Source organism: Podarcis muralis, chromosome 3, assembly GCF_964188315.1.
Source record: "Podarcis muralis chromosome 3, rPodMur119.hap1.1, whole genome shotgun sequence".
In the NCBI taxonomy this organism is placed as follows: domain Eukaryota; kingdom Metazoa; phylum Chordata; class Lepidosauria; order Squamata; family Lacertidae; genus Podarcis; species Podarcis muralis.
Window position 1 is genome coordinate 12456164 of NC_135657.1, and position 22230 is coordinate 12478393.

General features: G+C 46.6%; 1 protein-coding gene across 1 annotated transcript; it reads right to left on the reverse strand.

Moving 5' to 3' along the window:
- Positions 1–931: 931 nt before the first annotated feature.
- On the reverse strand, positions 932–20806 carry CIMIP6 (ciliary microtubule inner protein 6). Its single transcript, XM_028725088.2, has 5 exons — positions 20630–20806; positions 13943–14156; positions 12226–12382; positions 4987–5102; positions 932–1551 (listed from the first exon to the last, which is right to left on the reverse strand). Exons 1-5 carry the CDS (start codon positions 20683–20685, stop codon positions 1117–1119), a joined length of 978 nt encoding a protein of 325 aa, XP_028580921.2. The 5' UTR covers positions 20686–20806; the 3' UTR covers positions 932–1116.
- Positions 20807–22230: the final 1424 nt, after the last annotated feature.

Consider the following 22230-nt stretch of genomic DNA (forward strand, 5'->3'; position numbering starts at 1 on the left):
AGCAGAAAGAAGAAATGGAAATGGGAAGGAGACGGCAAGCATATTTCAATAAGGATAGGTAATAGTTCATCTCCACTGAAGAACAGAGATATTATGCACATTTCATATATTCTGCCACTCATAAGCATGGGTAGGCAAACTAAGGCCCGGGGGCCGGATGCGGCCCAATTGCCTTCTAAATCCGGCCCATGGATGGTCCGGGAATCTGCCTGTATTTACATGAGCAGAATGTGTCCTTTTATTTAAACTGCATCTCTGGGTTATTTGTGGGGCATAGGAATTCGTTCATTTTTTTCTTCAAAATATAGTCCGGTCCCCCACAAGGTCTGAGGGACAGTGGACCGGCCTCCTGCTGAAAAAGTTTGCTGACCCCTGCTCATTGCTAAAAGTGTGAAAAGTATAGCATTGTGGGTGCCATGAAGAGGAACCTGTATACAGATTTTAAATCAGATCTGCAGCCCTGACCTTGAGAACAAATCCATTCCAGGAAACTGTTACAGCAAAAAGTGAAGGTTGTCGTAAGCGTGTCCTTCCTGACTGGGCTGAGCAACGGAACATAACTTACATTCTTATGGACATTGTCTCCTCTGTCACTGTTTCCGACAGAAATAACAATGGCTTCTGCTCATCACAGGATGACAACGCAACACATCCAAAAAAATTTACTGCTAGGATCTGCTTGCCGTTCCTGCCAAGAAGCCACACTTTAAAGGTATCAGACAGGAACCCAAAACACCCCACCACCCAACGCTTGCAAAGAGTCAAAATGTCGGAAGCAAAGCAACACAACTGTTGACATTAATTGCTCATTATTCATTAGCGGCGTCCTTAGTCGCTCTTGATATTCAGGAGAGCAGATAATCCAGATAATTTTGATTTGAGGGGGCGGGTAGGGAAATAACCTAATTGCAATGGCGGAGAGAAACCATAATAAAAGATTCATAGGATTTTATATATATATATAAATATAGGACTCTCATTTTCAAGAGGCATCAAAGCAGGCTGCAGCTGTTGTTATGTAAAGGCGAGAGCGCGTCGCCTCAGACCGTTTGCTGGTGTCAGTTTGTGTTTGGCGTTACTGGAATTACACCAGGCCAACCCCCGCGCTTGGACCTCTTAGGCCTTCTGAATTTCTGCCGGGGACGGTGTGGCTTCATGGATGGGGGCGTCCTCCTGCTGTTTCCCAAGGTAGCCCGTCTTTGGTGGGCTGAGAGGCCTTTTCTCCCCAGAGGGATGGCTCACATCCACTCCCCCTGCCTGAGAAATCCCTGAACCCTCCTCCTGTCCTTTCTCTGGGGCTCCGGGATCTGTTTTGGCTCCTGCGCCGCTATCTGCTTCTGATAAGCGTAGGTTGGAGTCTGGGGGCGTCTCTGGGGAATCTGGCAGGCGGGGGCCGGCTGAGGTCATGCAGCTTTCCGCTGAGTCCCCTTTCTCTGCTTTTGGCTGTTCCAGCATCTCCGGTCCCCCAGCGCCCGGCTGGGTTCTGGTCCCCTCAGGAACCGACTCCCCCTTCTCCGGTTTTATCTTCGTCCACACAAAAGCGCCGCGTTTCTGGAAAGGGAAACAAGGTTGACGTTAAGCAGGGGGACTTTGGCGGTGAGGAGGTGCAGCTGTGAGCTGAATTTATTTATTAGCTCAAGCGCTGGCTGGTCTCTCTCTCTCAGGCCTCTCCTCTGGCCAGCGGGGAGCAAACAGAACGGCTGAGCCATCATCTCGCCTGGTTTGCAAAACAAGGATGTGGGTGGACGGGGGAAGGCAACAGGTGAAAACGAAAGAGACAAAACCTTGCCAATGCCATCCCTTTTCCTGCCCCCCCCCCCCCAGTTCTGCTTTTTTTAAATTTGAAAATGGCTACGGTGCTCTTGCAAACTGGCATTTTCTTTTCCGCAGGGCAGCGCCTATCCCCGTCAAATTTTATTTCTTGCCACACGGGTTGCTATGGATACAATTTCAAACCCCTGGCTGATGCAGGCCAAAGATTTATGAGCACTCGCCAAATGACTTTGGCCATTAAGGGTTGCATGAGAAGAATAGGATTAATTTGATTTTATATATATAAAAGCGGGGGTGGAAGACAACAACAAGCCAAAGTGGAAGCAAACAGGGCTCTGTTTTGTTGCAGCATGTCTCCAAGAACAAGGTTCTCCATTTGGAAACCTGATTCAGTGGGAATCTCTCTCTGCTCCAGTGTTAATCCTGATTCATCCCATAACCATTTCTTGGTTACCAACTTAGAAGTCCACTCAGTACAGAAGCACTTGACAAAGTCAAACAGACAAAAATAATGATGTTAAGACATGGACGGACATTTAAAAAGATAGGTTAGGATGGGAGAAATTAAAATTGTCTCTACTGGGTCGAATTTTTGTGATAAAATGTGAATATATTGCCCAGAATGATATTTTTGTTCCAAACAATGCCTATTATAGCTAATGACTTACCATTCAGACAATGGCAAAATAAAAAATATTAAAAAACCAAGTTTTTACGGCAAGGGAAAAAACACCACTTGTTAAATGTAAAGTATTACAAGATGCAAAGGAAAGGGGAGGATTGGCATAAAATTGTACTTTGCAGCCTGTTGTTTAATGTGAATGAAGGGGTTGAGAAATGAGTGGTTCCTGGAAATACAGTGGTGCCTCGCAAGACGAAAAGAATCCGTTCCGTGATTCTCTTCGTCTAGCGGTTTTTTCGTCTTGCGAAGCAACCCTATTAGCGGCTTAGCGCTATTAGCGGTTTAGCGGCTTAGCGGCTATTAAAGGCTTAGCGGCTTAGCTGCTAAAAGGCTATTAGCGGCTTAGCGGCTTAGAAAAAGGGGGGGGAGCGGGGGGGAAATCGCAAGACTTGCAAGACGTTTTCATCTTGCGAAGCAAGCCCATAGGGAAAATCGTCTTTCGAAGCAACTCAAAAACGGAAAACCCTTTCGTCTAGCGGGTTCTCCATCTTGCGAGGCATTCGTCTTGCGGGGCACCACTGTAGGACATGACGGAATGGGTATTTGTGGTACGACAAAATTAATGTGGACTTTAAACTAGCATCTTTTGATAAAAGCAGAAGACAGCCTGTCATTTTTCACGTATCTCCAAATTAAAGAAAGTTTGGTACTGGGAGATACCAAGGAATAATCAAAATTACCAGAAACCGGGTGGCTTTTCAAATAGGCAATGTTTGCTCTAAAATCAAATTGCTAAATTATAATTTCACTGGGATTAACGTTCCAATGAAGTTTTTGAAAGTCAGCTCCTACTAGACTGAAGATATTGAAATTGAGTGGCCCTGGCCGTGGGGCTTGGGGGAGGTCCGGATCCAGCCCTTTGGCAAGCTCCAGCTCTGCAAACCCCTGCTTCAGAGAATCTCAGTGGAAGTTTCATTTCTTATCGGACTTCATGCCTTCCCTGGGGGTGGCTTACAACCATAATTGCAACCATGATGTAGTTGAGACACTGGAGAAGCCTCAGTCCTAGGCATACTGAGGGATAATAATTCTTACGCTTAGCAAACCATGTCTGGGTTTTAAAAATCATAGAACTGTAGTGTTGGAAGGGACCAGTAATGCAGGAATCAATAGGTAATACTAAGGTGCAACACACACATGGTTCCAATTTTAACAACAACAACAACAATAATAATAATAACCCATCCATCTGGGTTTCCCCAGCGACTTTGGGCAGCTCCCAGCAGAATATTAAAAACACGATAAAACATCAAACATCAGAAACTTCCCTAAACAGGGCTGCCTTCAGATACCTTCTTAAAGTCAGATAGTTGTTTATTTCCTTGACATCTGAAAGGAAGGCGTTCCACAGGGTGGGTGCCACTACCGAGAAGGCCCTCTGCCTGGTTCCCTGTAACCTCATTTCTCGCAGGGAGGGAACCGCCAGAAGGCCCTTGGAGCTGGACCTCAGTGTCTGGGCTGCACGATGGGGGTGGAGACGCTCCTTCAGGTATACTGGGCCGAGACCGTTTAGGGCTTTAGAGGGACTACATCAGGACCACAGCATGTGGGAAGGGGGAAGTTTAACAACAACAAAAAACTCCTCCTCCTGCACTAAATTTAGTCTTTGAGGTGGAGGGTGGTAGGAAGTCCTTGGTCCCTCACATCACAGTGGTAATAATAATAATATTTTTTTATTTATACCCCGCCCTTTCTGGTTCAAAAACCTGGCTCAGGGCAGCTAACAACAAATTTAAAACACTTAATTGTAAAAGCAGCATAAAATACAGTATAAAAACATGAGTAACAATAAAATTTAAAATTCAGAAATCAATTTAGAGGAAATAAGCATTAGATAATCCCCAGGGCTAGCTGGCTGAATTGGTCCTACTTGGGCCAGCGAGGAGGCCAGGGGAGAATTAGCTGTGGGGTCTCAGAGCAGGTAATCTTCATAAAAGGGGAGGGGGAGGGAAGAGAAGGGAAATAAAAGATCAGGTTGAATTCAAATTAAAGACCAGGTGGAATAGCTCTGTCTTACAGGCCCGATGGAAGGAGGTTAAATCCTGAAGGGCCCTAGTCTCATGGGACAGAGCATTCCACCAGGTGGGAGCCATCACTGAAAAGGCCCTGGCCCTGGTGGAGGACAGTCTGACTTCCTTAGGGCCCGGGACCTCTAAACTATGGTTATTCATGGACCTTAAGGTCCTCTGCAGGGCATACCAGGAGAGGCGGTCCCGTAAATATGAGGGCCCTAAGCCACAAAGGGCTTTAAGGGTCAAAACCACCACCTACCCACCTCTTGCCTTCTCCTACAACATCCCAGGGTCTTTTGTAAGGCAATCAAGTCGCAAGAAAGGCATTGCCCCGTCTTTCTAAGGCCATCGGGCTGGTTTGACAGCAGGCATGCCGTTTGCAAATACCCAAAGCCGGTGACTGCAACGCACGCAATGACATTCCTTAGTCCCAGAACAATGTGCTGGAGGCCTTAGGGGTAAACACATCCTTCTGGCTTCCTGCTGAACGCCCAGAGCACAGGATGCACATGGCCTTACCTTCCCTTGATAGGGGATGCAGGGAGTGGCTCTGGCATTGTAGTCGTATTTGAAAGTGATCTGCTCTTGGAAAATTCTCGGAAGGCGGCCCGGCAACGGAGGAGCTGCGAGTGGAACTGCGATAGAAAATGCACAGTATAGTCTTGCTTCCAGGTGGTTTGCATGGCTACATTGCATGCGGGAGACAGGAACACAGGAATCTGCCTTATAGTGAGTTGGACCACTGTGTGATGGCCTGGGATTCGGACTCGGAGGCTGGACCTGAGGAATCCCAGCCTGCACAGGAGTCCCCGCCTCCAGAACCAGCTGAGCCGGGGCAGGGGCTTGAGCCTGAAGGGTCCTCACCTGTGCTGGATCCTCAGGTGCAGGCACCAGCTGAGTCTGCTCTGGCTCCTGAGGTGATGGAGGACCCATTGCCTGCAGGTGCTCCACTCTCAGCCCCATCAGAGGAGGCTGAGGTTGCCTCTGGGTCCAGTAACCCTCCAACCTCTCCTGAGCTGCAGAGGCTCAGGGCAGAGAGGCGGAGGGAACTAAGTTCCCGCAGGAGGAGTGCTCACCTCCAGGCCAGGAGAGGCGAGTCACCAGAGGATCGGGGCCTGCCTGCACCCTGTCCTGCCTGCTGTTCCTGCCTGCACCCTGTCCTGTTTCTCTGCCGGAGCTCCTGACTTCACACGACTCCCTGCCCTGCACCCAGCTTCAGCTACTACGGACTGCCTCCACGTTGCACCTTTGACCATGGACCAGACTCGGATCTTGCCTCACGGTTAACCCTCAGGACCAGCACACACTGGTTCATCAAGCTTAGTATTGTCTATGCCAGCCTTTCTCAACCTATGGGTCCCCAGCTGTTGTTGAACTAAAACTTCCATCACCCCTAGCTAGCAAGGCCAGAGCTCAGGGATGATGGGAGTTGTAGTCCAGCAACATCTGGGGACCCACAGGTTGAGAACCACTGGTCTACATGGAATGGTAGCATCTCAACATGGTTTCAGAGAAGGGTTCTCTCCAAGCCCTACATAGAGTTGGCAGGGACTGAACATGGGACCTTCTGTATGCAAAACAGATGCTCTATCCCTGAGCTATGCCACTTTCCTGATCTGTCCCAGGTGAATAAATAATAATAATAATAATAATAATAATAAATTTATTACTTATACCCCATCCATCTGGCCGGGCTGCCCCAGCCACTCTGGGCGGCTTCCAGCACATATAAAAACATAATAAAACAGCAAACGTTAAAAACCTCCTGATACAGGGCTGCCTTCAGATGCCTTCTAAAAATCGTGTAGTCTTTATCTCCTTGACATCTGATGGGAGGACGTTCCACAGGGCGAGTGCCACTACCGAGAAGGCCCTGTAATCCTGGGTCCCTGTAATTTCGCTTTTAGCAGTGACGGAACTGCCAGAAGGCCCTCGGAGCTGGGCTCTGAATAATCGGTTCAGTAGGGCTGATGTATTTTATTAAACAACAACATTTAAGAAATGTTGCATCTTACTGAATTTCTGCAATATTAGATAACTGTGATAGGAGATAACCTGTAAGATCACTTGTTAAGGCTTCTGTTGTTCCACATTGTATTTTTTTTTATTTTTAATATTTTTTATTGAGTTTCTTTTCTTAAAGTCATAGACACAAAATTAGGGTAAGAAAATACAAGAAACAAATACAAAACCGAAATAATAAAAAGGTCATTACATTCCAATTTTCAGTAGTTTTTTCAATATTCCAAATGGACTTCCCCACATCCTCCCGACTCTGCGTTCTTTGTAATAAAAGTTTCAGCAATTTGTTACCCTGTTTCTTAACTTACTGTATCTTTCAGTTATTATGTTTCTAAGTTCACAATATTATATCCCAACTTTGTACATTTCAAATTAACATAATAAAATTGTTTCATATTACCACCTCTTTTTTCTTGTCTTAATTTTCAGTTTACCTAATCAAGTTGCTAAAGCAAAAAATTTCCTAATCGTGCGTATTTCTTAACATTCATACAACTTATAGTGTTTTTGCAAATAGTCCTTAAATTTTTTCCAGTCTTCTTCCATTGTTTCCTCGCCCAAATCTCGGATCTGTTGTTCCACATTGTACAACACCCTCACAACACGCATCTGAAGGCTCCCTGTATCACACCATTTCTGGCTAGAAGCCCGAAAAAAAGTCTCCACTGTTCAGAACTGGTCCACAGACACAGTTTCTTTTGTGGCTCAGTAGGTCAAAGCGAGGCTGGATAAACAACTGTCAGGAGTGGCTTAAGAGCCGGACTAGCAAATCCGGCTACAATGCATTCACGTTCGGCTTGGTGACCCAGGATGTCCTTTTCAGCCCCTGCGAAGCTACACTAATGCCCAGGGAAAGGTTAGCTGTCGGTTGTTTCAAAGAATGCAAAGCCCAAATGCTGACCCACACATTCAAAGCATTGTCTCCAGCTTCTATGAGAAATCTGGCTTGCAGGAGCCACGCTGGATTTCTGCAGAATATTTCTTTGTGTGTGCATATAGCCTTTTAGGGACCGGTTCTGCCAAGCCCGGCATCTCTGCCGAGATGCTGTCCCCTTGACTTGAAGAGCACCAGCCCAAATCCAGACAAACAGCTGGCTCCATGTTGGCAGTCCAACAAACACGCTCACATATGGAAGCTATCCTCACCACCGCCCTTGTAAACATGGAAGTGTGACTGGAATTGTCATGCTCTGGCTATGTGCTGCTTGCTATAGCTCAGCTATCCGTCATCGGTCGCAAACAAGCTGGATAGCTATTGTGGGGCTGAATTATTGCGGAGAAGTTGACTAAAGGCAGAACCGAAGGTTCTCCTGGGAGGAGAAGCAGAAGGAAATACCGTGTTTATATGAATCTAATGCCCCATCTTAAAAAGCAGAGACATCACCTTGCCAACAAAGGTCCGTAGAGTTAAAGCTATGGTTTTCCCAGTAGTGATGTATGGAAGTGAGAGCTGGACCATAAAGAAGGCTGATGCCGAAGAATTGATGCTTTTGAATTATGGTGCTGGAGGAGACTCTTGAGAGTCCCATGGACTGCAAGAAGATCAAACCTCTCCATTCTGAAGGAAATCAGTCCTGAGTACTCACTGGAAGGACAGATCCTGAAGCTGAGGCTCCAATACTTTGGCCACCTCATGAGAAGAGAAGACTCTCTGGAAAAGACCCTGATGTTGGGAAAGATTGAGGGCACAAGGAGAAGGGGATGACAGAGGACGAGATGGTTGGACAGTGTTCTCGAAGCTACGAACATGTGTTAGACCAAGCTGCGGGAGGCAGTGGAAGACAGGAGTGCCTGGCGTGCTCTGGTCCATGGGGTCACGAAGAGTCAGACACGACTAAATGACTAAACAACAACAACAACGCCCCATCAGATCTAATGCACACCTCAATTTTCAAGGCCTTGAAACCAAAAAAGCATTTGCTGGAGAATGTAAATGTGCCGTCAAATGTAATGTGCGCTCTAACTTTTGCAATGTAATTGGCCAAAAAAGGTGCACATTACATTCAAGTAAATACAGTACCTTACATCACTTTTTTTTTAAAAAGGGTTTTGCCAATCAATGGGAAACAAAGGCCACAAGTGATGGCTTCTGCAGACTGAATCGCCAAAGTCTCCAGAGCTTGCTTAAATTACCGTATTTTTCGCTCCATAGGACGCTCCTGATGAAAAGACGCACCAAGTTTTTAGAGCAGGAAAACAAGAAAAAAAAATCGGACTCAAATGTTGTACTAAGCTATTTAAAACAGCAAAGTGTGTGGCTCCTGTCCACTTTGCTGCTTTAAAGCGAGCCACGGTATATAATGAAGTGAATGGGAAAAGGACAGACATTCCATTATAATGCAGCTGTTTTCATTATCACTGGGAAGTCAGTATTGGCAGCAGTCACAAAAACTAAAATTTGAGCATTTTACTGTTATTAATCAAGAATATTAATAGTCAGGGAGAGAAACCAGGGCTGTGCAAATGAGAAGTGCTTGGAGTATGGAGGAACAGCAAAGAGATAAAATGATTGCGCTCCAGTTCCTAAATCTCTGAAGTTTTCTCAAAACAGGCATGGTTGTTTTGAAAGGAAGATTCAAAATGGAGTGACTGAGCAAAGAACAGAGGAGGAAAAGAGGGCAGATAAATAGCTTCCATTCAATAACAAGAGAACACAATGTTTTTGGTTTGGTATAGGTGGACTGTACTTGTAAGAATTTGTATAATGAATTATAGATTTGGAGTGGAATATCAGTGTCTCTTTTCAGCAATAAAGATTAGCTGCTAGGAACATGGTCCACACACAAACACACAGGATGTCTGGTTATAGTTGTGCAGTTTAAACTGTTCCTGAGCCAGATGCCTGCTCAGTTGTAGCTGAGCTCACTATTACTGGTTTGTGGAGATGCTTTGCATGTATTTATGACTATTTCTGCAAAACTGCTACTTGAAGAAATCCCCAAACTTAATATTTTTAAACTTCAAATGGAGCTCAGAATCCTGTTAGGCAATCCTCTGCAGTTGAATAAGGAGGCACTGAGAGACAGCAATTTGCTGCTCCCTACCAAGCATCCCAGGGGTGCAGGGCAAAGAGCACCCCAGGAGCACACAGCCTTCCCTCTGCATGCAAACCTTGTCGGGGCTTCAGGGGAAAGCAAAGGCTGTAGGCAGAGCAGTGTGGCTCCTCCCCCCCACCCCAAAGAGCACCCCAGGAGCACACAGCCTTCCCTCTGCATGCAAACCTTGTCGGGGCTTCAAGGGAAAGCAAAGGCTGCAGGCAGAGCAGTGTAGCTCCTCCCCCCCACCCCCAAAGAGCAGCCCAGGAGCACACAGCCTTCCCTTCTGCTTGCAAACCTTGTCGGGGCTTCAGGGGAAAGCAAAGGCTGCAGGCAGAGCAGTGTGACTCCCCACTCCACCCCCAAAAAGCACCCCAGGAGTGCGGGGCAAAGGCGCACAGCCTTCCCTCTGCTTGCAAACCTTGTCAGGGCTTCAGGGGAAAGCAGAGGCTGCCGGCAGAGCCGCGTGGCTCCTCCCCCCACCCCCAAAGAGCAGCCCTGGAGCGCACAGCCTTCCCGCTGCTTGCAAACGTTGCCGGGGCTTCAGGGGAAACCGGAGGCTGCCGGCAGAGCACCGTGGCTCCTCCCCCCACTCCTAAAGAGCAGCCCAGGAGCGCAGGGCAACAGCGATTTGGCTCCAGGGACCACACATTCGCTCCATAAGACGCACAGACTTTTTCCCTTACATTTTAGGAGGGAAAAAGTGCGTCCTATGGAGCGAAAAATACGGTACCATAGTTTTCGCTCTATAAGACGCACCGGACCACAAGACGCACCTAGTTTTTGGAGGAGGAAAACAAGAAAAAAAATATTCTGAATCTCAGAAGCCAGAACAGCAAGAGGGAGTCCCTCTTGCTGTTCTGGCTTCTGGGATAGCTGCGCAGCCTGCATTCACTCCATAGGACGCACACACATTTCCCCTTACATTTTAGGATGGAAAAAGTGAGTCTTATAGAGCAAAAAATATGGTAATACGGCCATAAAGACTCTGCTCCAAGATCTAAGGACAAGGAAATACCTGCAAGCTAACATTGCAGCCTGATTGTGGGGTGGGCGTGGGACGGGACAGAAAGCCCCCAAACTGGGAGCTACTGTTCTTCGTGTTTCATCAATCGAACTGAACTGAAAGGTGCCCATTGCTTGTATGATCAGGAGAAAGTGATTTAAGCAGAGACTGAGAATGGAAGATTTGAAGGCACTGAAATAGGATCGTTGTTACCTAGGGTGTAGAAACTCATTTCTACTACCATCTCTCTGGCTGCAGGCTTCTGAAGCACTGTACACAGAGCTGACGATGGGACGTGTGTGCAGATTATGGGGAACAAAGCCCACACCAAAATTTGGTGCTCCCACCACACCTCTCGCCTCCCATGGTGGCCTCTCGGCTCAGCACTCAGTGTGGGCAAAACGGTCGCACTCCTGCAAATCTGCCTCTGCTGTGTTACACCACCATCATGAATCAGCTTGAAACCGGAATTCACAGGAGGTGGTTGAAGCTGGGAATTAGGAATCAATACATGTTAGGTCAGCGAAATGTGCCCAGATTTTGGAGCCATCACTCAATGGCGGAGCATGTGGTCCGCCTGAAGGTGGCAAAAGGTTCAATAACAGTTCAGTAACAGCCACGAGGGAGCCGGATTTTGTAAGCAAATATACTACTGCAGCAATCTCCGTTTCCGTCAAGCAGCACTTGACATCTGTTGGCTGTTTTCTGTTCCGACTACACCTGTGCATGCAACAGGTCATAGTTTCGACAACATCACATCAGCCAAACTGATAGAGACCACCTATCCGCAACTGAACCAACCCAGAACCTGCAGTCATCACCTGAGGACTTTCTTCATGTGTCTGCTGCACGTGAGGTCCAGAGGGCAGCAACATGAAAACAGGTCTTTTCTGTGGTAGCTCCCCATTTGTGGAATGCTCTCCCCAGGGAGGCTTGCCTGGCACCTTCACTAAATATCTTTAGGTGCCAGGCAAAAACATCTCTCTTCTCCCAGGCCTTTGGCTGGTCTGGACATTCTATGGCCTTTGAAATGTGTTCATGGGAGAGGGGTTATTGGCTCACTTCTGTTTCATTGTGGATTTTGCGATCTCATTTTGTATTTTTTATATTGCGAACCACCCTGTCATCTTGGCAATGAAGGGCGGAACACAGATTTAATAAAGAATAATGCTTTCACTGAAGAATTGATTATTGAAAGAATAATTTTTCGCCAAAGAATTGATGCTTTTGAATTATGGTGCTGGAGGAGACTCTTGAGAGTCCCATGGACTGCAAGAAGATCAAACCTCTCCATTCTGAAGGAAATCAGCCCTGAGTGCTCACTGGAAGGACAGATTCCTGAAGCTGAGGCTCCAATACTTTGGCCACCTCATGAGAAGAGAAGACTCCCTGGAAAAGACCCTGATGTTGGGAAAGATTGAGGGCACAAGGAGAAGGGGACGGCAGAGGACGAGATGATTGGATAGTGTTCTCGAAGCTACCAGCATGAGTTTGACCAAACTGCGGGAGGCAGTGGAAGACAGGAGTGCCTGGCGTGCTCTGGTCCATGGGGTCACGAAGAGTCGGACACGACTAAACAACTAAACAACAACAATGCTTTTGTAGAAGCAGAAGCTGAACCACCTTTATATTTTCACTTGTCTAGTTTTGGTGGAAAGAAAGAAGGGAAGGGAAGGTTTCCCTTAAAAGTCTTACCTATTCCACGCGAAGGTTGCCGCTTATTGTCGAATTTAAGGGGCTGAATCAATCTACAGGCTGGCTTCTGGAAATGACTTCTTTGAGTGCTCTGCTTGTCGTAAGGTGGTTTAGGGCGCGGCACAACAAAGGATTCGCTGCTTGGCCACCAATGTTCCTTTTTTAGGGAACATAAATTAATTTGTCAGCAACTAGCCTATAGAATTGCCATTATTTATACTTTTCAAGTTTATACATTTCATTAATTTTACAATCAATTTAACATTTCAAAATTTGACTTCCTCCCCCCCTCTTTCTGCGGTTCCTTAAATGTATGTTTTTTAAATATCTTCTGCATATACATTTAACTTGCTTCTTTCATTATCTACTGTAAATATATGCTCTTGTGAAACTGCAGGTTATTACAATAATCCTGCTAATGTTTTTATCTGTTTACAATTTATCTGTAAATAGTCAATAAACCATTTCCATTCTATTATAAAAAGCTTGCTATCTTTATTTCTTATTCCTCTTATTCTTTCGCCATTTCTGTATATTCCATAAGTTTTTGTATCCATTCTTCCTTTACTGGGACTTCTGCTCCTTTCCACTTTTGTGCAAGTAGCATTCTTGCTGCTGTAATAGCATACATAAATAAATTTCTATACAATTTAGGTAGTTCTGCTCCTATAATTCCCAAAATTCTCCCCCTGCCCCTTCTGACGAAACCATGCTTTGGTGCATGGGTGGGGAACCTTCTTCAAGCTTCCAGGGGCCACATAGCAATGGCAGGCAGTTCTAAAAGCAAATTGATGTGCCAATTACCTTCCTGCAGAAATTTGTGGTTCTTGTACACAAAAACCGGACTGTCTTGCCAGAGTGGTGCATGCTCTAGTTATCTCCTGCTTGGACTACTGCAATGCGCTCTACGTGGGGCTACCTTTGAAGGTGACCCGCAAACTGCAATTAATCCAGAATGCGGCAGCTAGACTGGTGACTGGGAGTGGCCGCCGGGACTACATAACACCAGTCCTGAGAGATCTGCATTGGCTCCCAGTACGTTTCTGAGCACAAGTCAAAGTGTTGGTGCTGACCTTTAAAGCCCTAAACAGCCTTGGTCCTGTATACCTGAAGGAGCGTCTCCACCCCCATCGTTCAGCCTGGACACTGAGATCCAGCACCGAGGGCCTTCTGGCGGTTCCCTCACTGCGAGAAGCCAAGTTACAGGGAACCAGACAGTGGCGCCCGCCCTGTGGAACGCCCTCCCTTCAGGTGTGAAGGAAATAAGTAGCTATCTTATATTTAAAAGACATCTGAAGGCAGCCCTGTTTAGGGACGTTTTTAATATTTAATGCTGTATTGTTTTTAACACTTGATTGGAAGCCGCCCAGAGTGGCTGGGGAAACTCAGCCAGATGGGCGGGGTATAAATAATAAATTATTATTATTATTATTATTATTATTATTATTATTATTATTATTGCAAGCACAGCACTCTAGACTCCCTTCAGGGATGCAAAAGGCATTATCACAATTCCAGAACACATTTCGGCCAGGCAAAAAAATATTTGAGGGTATAGGGCAGGACCAGTGAGGGTTGTGTCCTGGGAAGAGTCCTGGGGGCCAGACCGAGAAACCAAGAGGGCTACATTTGGCTCCCAGGCCTGAGATTCCCCAGTCTGGGTTTAGCACTGTGGCGAAACTGGACCATGATCTCACTTTCACTAAGCCATCCTCACCTGCTTTGATTTCGTGCTGTCTGTGTCCATATACAATATTGGCTTATTTAAAAACTTGGTGTTGAGCTTAATGCATTTTGCATGTATCGGCTGAGGGTTATTACGGCACTCCAGCTTATACGGCTGTTCCTTTGGCGTATGTACCTCTTCAGTTTTAGCTAGCACCTTATACCTTTCTGGGAACTCGAGGTTAAGTACTCTGTAGGAATCTGGGCTGAAAAAATATGAGAATGCAGGACAGCATTTACTACCCTGGAAATGACGCTGATTTTAAAAACACACACAGAAAACCCACTTCCGAAGGTTCAGCTCTAAAGTGTGGATATCTCCCTCAAGTTAAAACAGGAGGTGTTTGTTTGTTTGTTTAAGTGCATGGATATTTGGTAAAAAGGCCTCTCCGTCACAATATAATTGCAACAACAAATGCAATATGTATTTGAGCAATACGGGCAAGGTAAAACGGAAATAAAATAAGAGTAAGTGGGAAATGTAGGGACGCGGGTGGCGCTGTGGGTAAAAGCCTCAACGCCTAGGGCTTGCCGATCGAAAGGTCGGCGGTTCGAATCCCCGCGGCGGGGTGTGCTCCTGTTGCTCGGTCCCAGCGCCTGCCAACCTAGCAGTTCGAAAGCACCCCCGGGTGCAAGTAGATAAATAGGGACCGCTTACTGGCGGGAAGGTAAATGGCGTTTCCGTGTGCAGCTCTGGCTCGCCAGAGCAGCGATGTCACGCTGGCCACGTGACCCGGAAGTGTCTGCGGACAGCGCTGGCTCCCGGCCTCTTGAGTGAGATGGGCGCACAACCCCAGAGTCTGTCAAGACTGGCCTGTACGGGTAGGGGTACCTTTACCTTTAAGTGGGAAATGTAACGGGAGTTTGGTAACATAGCATAGCTAGCAAGCAAGGAAAACAACATTTCTTGGGTTAATTGGTGTATATATTGGCATCCAGTATCGGCATTAAGATGCCGGCTTAAAACTCACCAGTGCACTCAGGCTTTCCCCGAAGGGTGATCCAGCTATGTAGATCTCATAAATCTGATCTACCGATTTGCGATGCGGTTGTTTTGCTGCTGTAAATTTATTGCTGATTTTGGTGTATGCAATCAGAAATGAAGCCATACAGATGTGAACTGATGTGAAGTTCATGAGGCAGGGGGAAGGAGCACTTTGTTGGGCTCCAAGACAGAAATGAGAACACACCCTTAGCTCCTGCGCTCTTTCCTGCTCCGAGTCTGCCGTGCCTTGTCTGTGCCCTTCCAGCAACTGGGCGTCCGAAATACCTTGTTCTCGATAAGCGGCTGTTCAGGAAGGGCTCGTTCTAAAATTAATGGGCGAGCCTGTCCCCACTCAACATTCCACCTTGCCAGGCTTCGCATTCCTGGTCCTCACCCTTCCCCTCCGACAGCAACAGCCCTTCCTCCCAGATTTATTAACGGCTTGCTGGAAAGTCAATCCAAAGACGGCCCATCTCCCTTTGAGCTCTGACCCTGGAGGCTCGACTCAGCATCTCCATCACCTTGCCTCTAATGGGTTTTTCCTCCTCACCCCTGATAGCATCCTCGAATAATGGCCCATATCTGCTCCTGGTGCCTGCTTCTCAGCTGAAAAACCCCACCTCTTCCCCACTCCACTACTCCCTGGCCTGCATTTTATAGGCACTTAGTGATGTCGTCTCCAAAGGGCCCTACTACAAGGCAGTTTTCAAGAACCATTCAAGGTCAATAAGCTCTCGAGATATTGAACGTATTGCTAGATCTATCTATATATGCCATGTGCTTTGGCATGTGTGTGTGCATGCGCAGGACTGTTTTCTACTTCGGGGTTTCTGGACTCTTCTAAATGGATAGAACAGACTTTCAGTCAAGGCTGGCCCAAGACATTTTGGCACCTGAGGTGGACCCCAGATTGGAGTCCCCTCTCCCTGCCAGGGAGGAAGGGGTGAGGGGAGATCTATATCACCAGTGTCAAAGCAATGATTCTTCAACATCAACTTCATTGGACTGGTCATGTTGTGCAGATGCCTGATTATCATCTTCCAAAGCAACTACTCTACTCTGAACTTAAAAATGGAAAACGTAATGTCAACAAAAGAGGTTCAAAGACTCTTTCAAGGCAAATCTAAAAAGATGTTGTATAAACACCGACAACTGGGAAACAGTGGCCTGCGAGCGCTCCAATTGGAAAACAGCCTTTACCAAAGGTGTCAAGGGCTTTGAAGACACTCAAACTCAGGATGAAAGGGAGAAACGTGCTAAGAGGAAGGCACGCTTGGCAAATCCACACCGTGATCAACTCCCGCCCAGAAACCAATGTCCCCATTGTGGAAGGACATGTGGATCCAGAATTGGCCTCCACAATCACTTATGGACTTACTGTTAAAACCGAATTTATGGAAGACGATCTTACTCAGCTACGAGTGATCGCCAAAGAAGAAGAATATCAGGAACATCTGTATCAGGAACATCAGGACATTGGGATCTGCTGCCCTGGTGGATCTCTTGCCTCATGGGTAGGCAGGTCCTGCTGCTGTGTGAGGACAGAGAGGGGCATTTGTCCAGGCAAGAAAGAGGGAAGCCCCAGTTTTCATTTATCCCTTTGCTTTCAGGGGCCACGGGACAAGAAGCTTGTCCCAAGTCACAAAAGCAATGACTTCAGCCTTTCTGCATGCAGCTCTACATGCCCTCTCCTTGAAGACCCAGAAGCAGCTGCTATTTCTTTTCCTTGCCTGTGTTACCTGTTCTCTCGGCCAGAGGGAGAGAAGAACAGGTAGAGATGGCAAGAAGAGAAGAATTATCCCTGACCCCTGACGCCAACCCAGGCATGCCTCTTTGGAAATATTAAGAGGAGGGACTCATGGAGAGATGAAGCAGGCAGCCCCTGCTGATGACAAGTAATTCTGCTGCACCTCTGCACCAGATGTGACTGGATTATCCAATCACAGCTGATGCAGAGACATGCTCTGGGACAAAAGAGCATCACTCACTGCGAGAAGTGAGTTTGGGTGGCCAGCAGCGGCCTTTTGACAGTTGCCTGTCATGACACGCTGTTCATTTGGGAACAGCTGCCTGGGTGGACAATGCCAAGGGTTAGAGAGCTGCATCATTTTTCATAGCTCTTGTGAGCGAAGAAAATTGGTCTCAAATAACCGAGTGCATCTGTTCTAGCTTACGAACTAGAAGGGTTTGTTTTTATTTTATGTACTGGAAAGCTTTGGGGGCAAGTGGGAGGTATGTGTTTGTTTGTTTGTTTGTTTGTTTGTTTGTTTGTTTGTTTGTTTTGGTAAGAAAAATATAAATGGTTTTATGAAATCGGTATCACCTGATGGAGGTTTAATACGTTTTGTGAGTTTGGTGAGTTTAGTATGGGTTTAGTATGGGTATACTTTATTGAGTTTAGTATGGGTATACTTTATTGCTGTTAAGTTGCTTTAGGAGTTTGCTTTTGTGGGGGAGGGGGAGGGAATAATGAGGGGTTTTTTTTAAAAAAAAAATTAACCGTTTGACCCAAATTATCCTCAGAGGACTACTTGCACTGTTTTCACTTGTTGTGAAGATAAAACACTTTGATAAAACACACATTGATTTGGCTTTGGTATGAGAGCTGGGGGATAGGAATACAGGCAAAGCCTGTTACAGCAAGAGTAAGGTGCCTTTAGTGCTGTAGGCCTAACTTCCTCCCACTACAAATCAGGCAGGCACAGTCCCCGATATGTTTCAGGTGCCAGGTTAAAATGGTTTTATTTCATTATTGGAATATGAATGCTGTTCCAGCATTTGCCGTCTTCTGATATTCTAGCTTATGTTTTAAGTTCTGTGTATTTTATGCTCTACACTTTTTTTAAGCTGCTTTGAGACAAATTGTGGAAAGCAGGGTACAGTAGTGCCTCGCAAGACGAAATTAATTCGTTCCGCGAGTTTTGTCGTCTTGCGATTTTTTTTCGTCTTGCGAAGCACAGTGTCGGAAAAGTTTTGGAAAAGCTTCAAAAATCACCAAAGTCTTCAAAAACCTCAAAAAAGGCTACCACACCGCGTGCTATGAGTTGCTCCTCGAAGTCAAGTCACAACTGTATTAACGGTGTTAAGAAAAAGGAAACAAGCTTGCAAGACGTTTCCGTCTTGCGAAGCAAGCCCATAGGGGAAATCGTCTTGCGAAGCAGCTCCAAAAACAAAAAACCCTTTCGTCTTGTGAGTTTTCCGTCTTGCGAGGCATTCGTCTTGCGAGGTACCACTGTATACATTTCTTGAACAAAACAAAATTATTTCTGTAACTGCATTCCTGGCTCAGGAACATTGCCACCATGGAATACACTTGAAATTTGTTACCCGATGCCCATCAAAAGCCGCGTCAGAAACTAGTACAGTGGTACCAGCATGAGTTTGACCAAACTGCAGGAGGCAGTGGAAGACAAGAGTGCTTGGCGTGCTCTGGTCCATGGGGTCATGAAGAGTCAGACACGACTAAATGACTAAACAACAACAACAGTACAGCAACAATGCAGAAAGGCTGCAATACTCATGGCATACAACCAAAGGAATACTTTGAATTATTAGTTGAAAGGAGAGATGGAGATTTGGAAAACAGAGCAACCACCTCCCTACAATCAAGCAAGGCTTTGGAGCCTTTTAACAGCTAACAGGAAAGCAGATGAGGTTCAGGAAGTGATGCCTTTTTATGCCACTGCACGCAGGAAACACTGAAGCTGTGGTCCTCTACTTACAATGGTGTAAGCCCCAACTAAAACTACTGTGACTTGCTTCTAAGTAGACACTGCAAACCTACCTCTTCTAGAGCTCTTCAGGGCCGAGAAGCTCTGGCAGGTTTCACTTGTTATTTTTGAAAGCAGCAAACTTTTAAAGATTATTTAAAAGCTTTAATTTTTATTTTATTTTATTTTGAAAAGAGCAAATTTCAAAGCTTTTAAAACCGTGATCATCGCCCCTTTTGCGGAGATTATCACAGTCAGGTCTGGATTTAGGTCTGATGAGGGCCTAAGCTACTGAAGGTAAAGGGGCCCTTTATGTGTCCAGCTGTCCTTGGTCAACAACAAATTGCCACTGTTTTTTGTGCTGAGTAGGGACGCGGGTGGCGCTGTGGGTTAAACCACAGAGCTTAGGGCTTGCCAATCAGAAGGTCGGTGGTTCGAATCTGCACGACAGGGTGAGCTCCTGTTGCTCGGTCCTTGCTCCTGCCAACCTAGCAGTTTGAAAGCACGTCAAAGTGCAAGTAGATAAATAGGTACCGCTCTGGTGGGAAGGTAAACGGCGCTTCCATGCGCTGCTCTGGTTTGCCAGAAGCGGCTTAGTCATGCTGGCCACATGACCCGGAAGCTGTACACCGACTCCCTTGGCCAATAAAGCGAGATGAGTCAGCCTCAACTGGACCTAATGATCAGGGGTCCCTTTACCTTTTACAGTCATACCTCGGGTTGAATGTGATTCAGGTTGAGGGTGTTCGAGTTGCGCTCCGCGACAACCCAGAAGTAACAGAGCATGTTATTTCCGGGTTTCGCCACTCGCGCAGAGGTTCAAAATTACGTCACGCGCATGCGCAGAAGCAGCAAAACACGACCCACCCACGCACCGTCGTGTCTTGCGTTGCGTTCAGGATACGAAAGGGGCTCTGGAACGGATCCCGTTCGCATCCTGAGGTACCACTGTATATGCTATACAGTGGTACCTCGGGTTAAGTACTTAATTCGTTCTGGAGGTCTGTTCTTAACATGAAACTATTCTTAACCTGAAGCACCACTTTAGCTAATGGGGCCTCCTGCTGCCACTGCGCAGCCGGAGCACGATTTCTGATCTCATCCTGAAGCAAAGTTCTTAACCCAAGGTACTATTTCTGGGTTAGCGGAGTCTGTAACCTGAAGCGTATGTAACCTGAAGCGTATGTAACCTGAGGTACCACTGCATATGCTATATGGTTATTTATAGACCTAACAGGTATCTAAAGCCCTTTGCACATAACAAAATATGTATTTTATCAAAGTGATTGTTGAGCTGAAATACAATTAAGATAAAGTATAGTAATACTAAATTTATCGGGGGGGGGGCAAGAAAGTGGAGCCCTAAGCTATAGCTTCTTTAACTTATAGGTAAATCTGACGTGGGTGGCACTGTGGGTAAAAGCCTCAGCGCCTAGGGCTTGCCGGAATCCCCGTGGCGGGGTGCACTCCCGCTGCTCGGTCCCAGCGCCTGCCAACCTAGCAGTTCGAAAGCACCCCCAGGTACAAGTAGATAAATAGGGACCGCTTACTGGTGGGAAGGTAAACGCCGTTTCTGTGTGCAGCTCTGGCTCGCCAGATGCAGCTTTGTCACACTGGCCACGTGACCCGGAAGTGTCTGCGGACAGCGCTGGCCCCTGGCTTCTTGAGTGAGATGAGCGCACAACCCTAGAGTCTGTCAAGACTGGCACGTATGGGAAGGGGTACCTTTAAAAGGAAAAGGTAAAGGTGTACCTTTAAAAGGTAAAGGTACCTTTACCTTAAATCTGGCACTGTGACAGTACCCTTCATGCAGGGTTTCTCCAAACCAGCCCTGGCACCCTCCTGGCACAAGGGTGGGCTGAATATCTGGGGGGGCTTTTAAAATCAATATTTCCTGACTCCGGGTGGGGTATGGAGGGTGGGGATTCCTCTGCAAAGCCAACTCCCGCAGAGCCCCCTGGCAAGGGATGCTGGAGCAACTTACATGTAGCGCGGGGGGGCCTTTTTCCGCCGCCCCATCTCCAGGATCTCGTACAACATGGTGCTAGCAGGCTTGGCACCCAAGAGAAGGGGGAGAGGGGCGTGGGAGGGCGCGCAGCTTCGAACGCCGCGACAGGGAGATTTCAGATGCAGCGCCGAGTTTTGATGCTTTGATGCCGGATGGTTGCTAGGCGACTGCAGCCCGGAGAAAGGCGGGGACAGAACGCGGAGGGCGGAATGTAGGCGGTGCGCGCTCCCTTCGGCCAATCAGAATCGCCCCTCTGGCCGTCCGTTAGTATGTACCTGTTCATGCTTTAAAGCCGGGAGAGCCAGGGACAATCTCCTGCGCATTTACTCGGAAGTAAGCCCCGCACCTCGTGCATTGCGACTGGATCTCAGTTACTAAGTGTGATTAGGATGGAGATATTCTAAGATAAGGGCTGCAATCCTGGGCACTTGCTTTTGAGTAGCCCTACAGAGGGTTGTGTTGCAAACTGCATCGGACCTAGGCAGCCTGGGCACCATAGAGTTAGAGCACATTCCTTGCCCCGATCCTGGGAAACATAGTTTCTTAAGGGTGCTGGGAATTGTAGCGCCGTGAGGGGCAAACTGCAATTCTCAGCATTCTTTGGTGGCTGAAATGTGATGTACGTGTGTGTGTCCCTTGTTTAAAAACTTCAAAATTAAGACGCTTAAATTATTAAGGAGACATCTATTAATTAAGTGGCGTTTTCAGCCTCGGCACTTACTTTTGCTCCTCCCATGTTCAGGTTGTAGCACAGAGGCGAGTGCCTCAGCTGGTGGGTTTTGGGTGCCAAGCAGACTGGAAATCGGAGAGGCAGACAGATCTGGCCCGCTGGACATAAGCCATTGTGTTGCGCAAGCCCCAGGGAACTTCCCAATGGATTGTGCTTTGAGTTAATTAGTGGGGAAATCCATATTGGATAATATTTATTTCAGGCTGGATGAGCTGTAGTTTGTTAAAGGTGTTGGGGAGTGTAGCTTTGTGAGGGGTAAACTCCAGCTCCCAGGATTCATTGGGGAAGGGGTTTTTTTCCTCTCCATATTTTTTATTAAAGATTTCTTGGTTTACAAAAGTATGTGCAATGTCTCTTTTTTTTCAAGTTACATTTTCTACAGATCAGTTTCATTTGTTGAGACGTTAAGTGTTTTAAATGTATGGTGTTTGCACCTAGATCTCTTGGGCTGTCCCAGAACATGTCTCACCTCAAATCTATATAACTGGGCCAACCGAATCAAAATCGTGCAACACACAGTTTTCATTCTTTCTTTAAAATGACGGTTTATTAGATGAAGGTGATGGATTACATGGAATTGGCGGAAATGACTGGCAGGATCCGAGACCAGGGAGAAGAGTCAGTGGAAGAAGACTGGAAGAAATTTAAAGACTATCTACAGAGACATTGTAAAATTAATGAATGTTAGAATGATGTTGGATTGAAATTAAGTGGTTTCTAGCTGTAATGGTACAAAAGAATATGAAAAAATGGTTTTTTATAAGTAAAAATTCAAGGTTATAATAATTTAAGATTAAAGATTTGGGTAGAATAAAGAGGGAAAGAAACTGCTGAGCTAATAAATTGA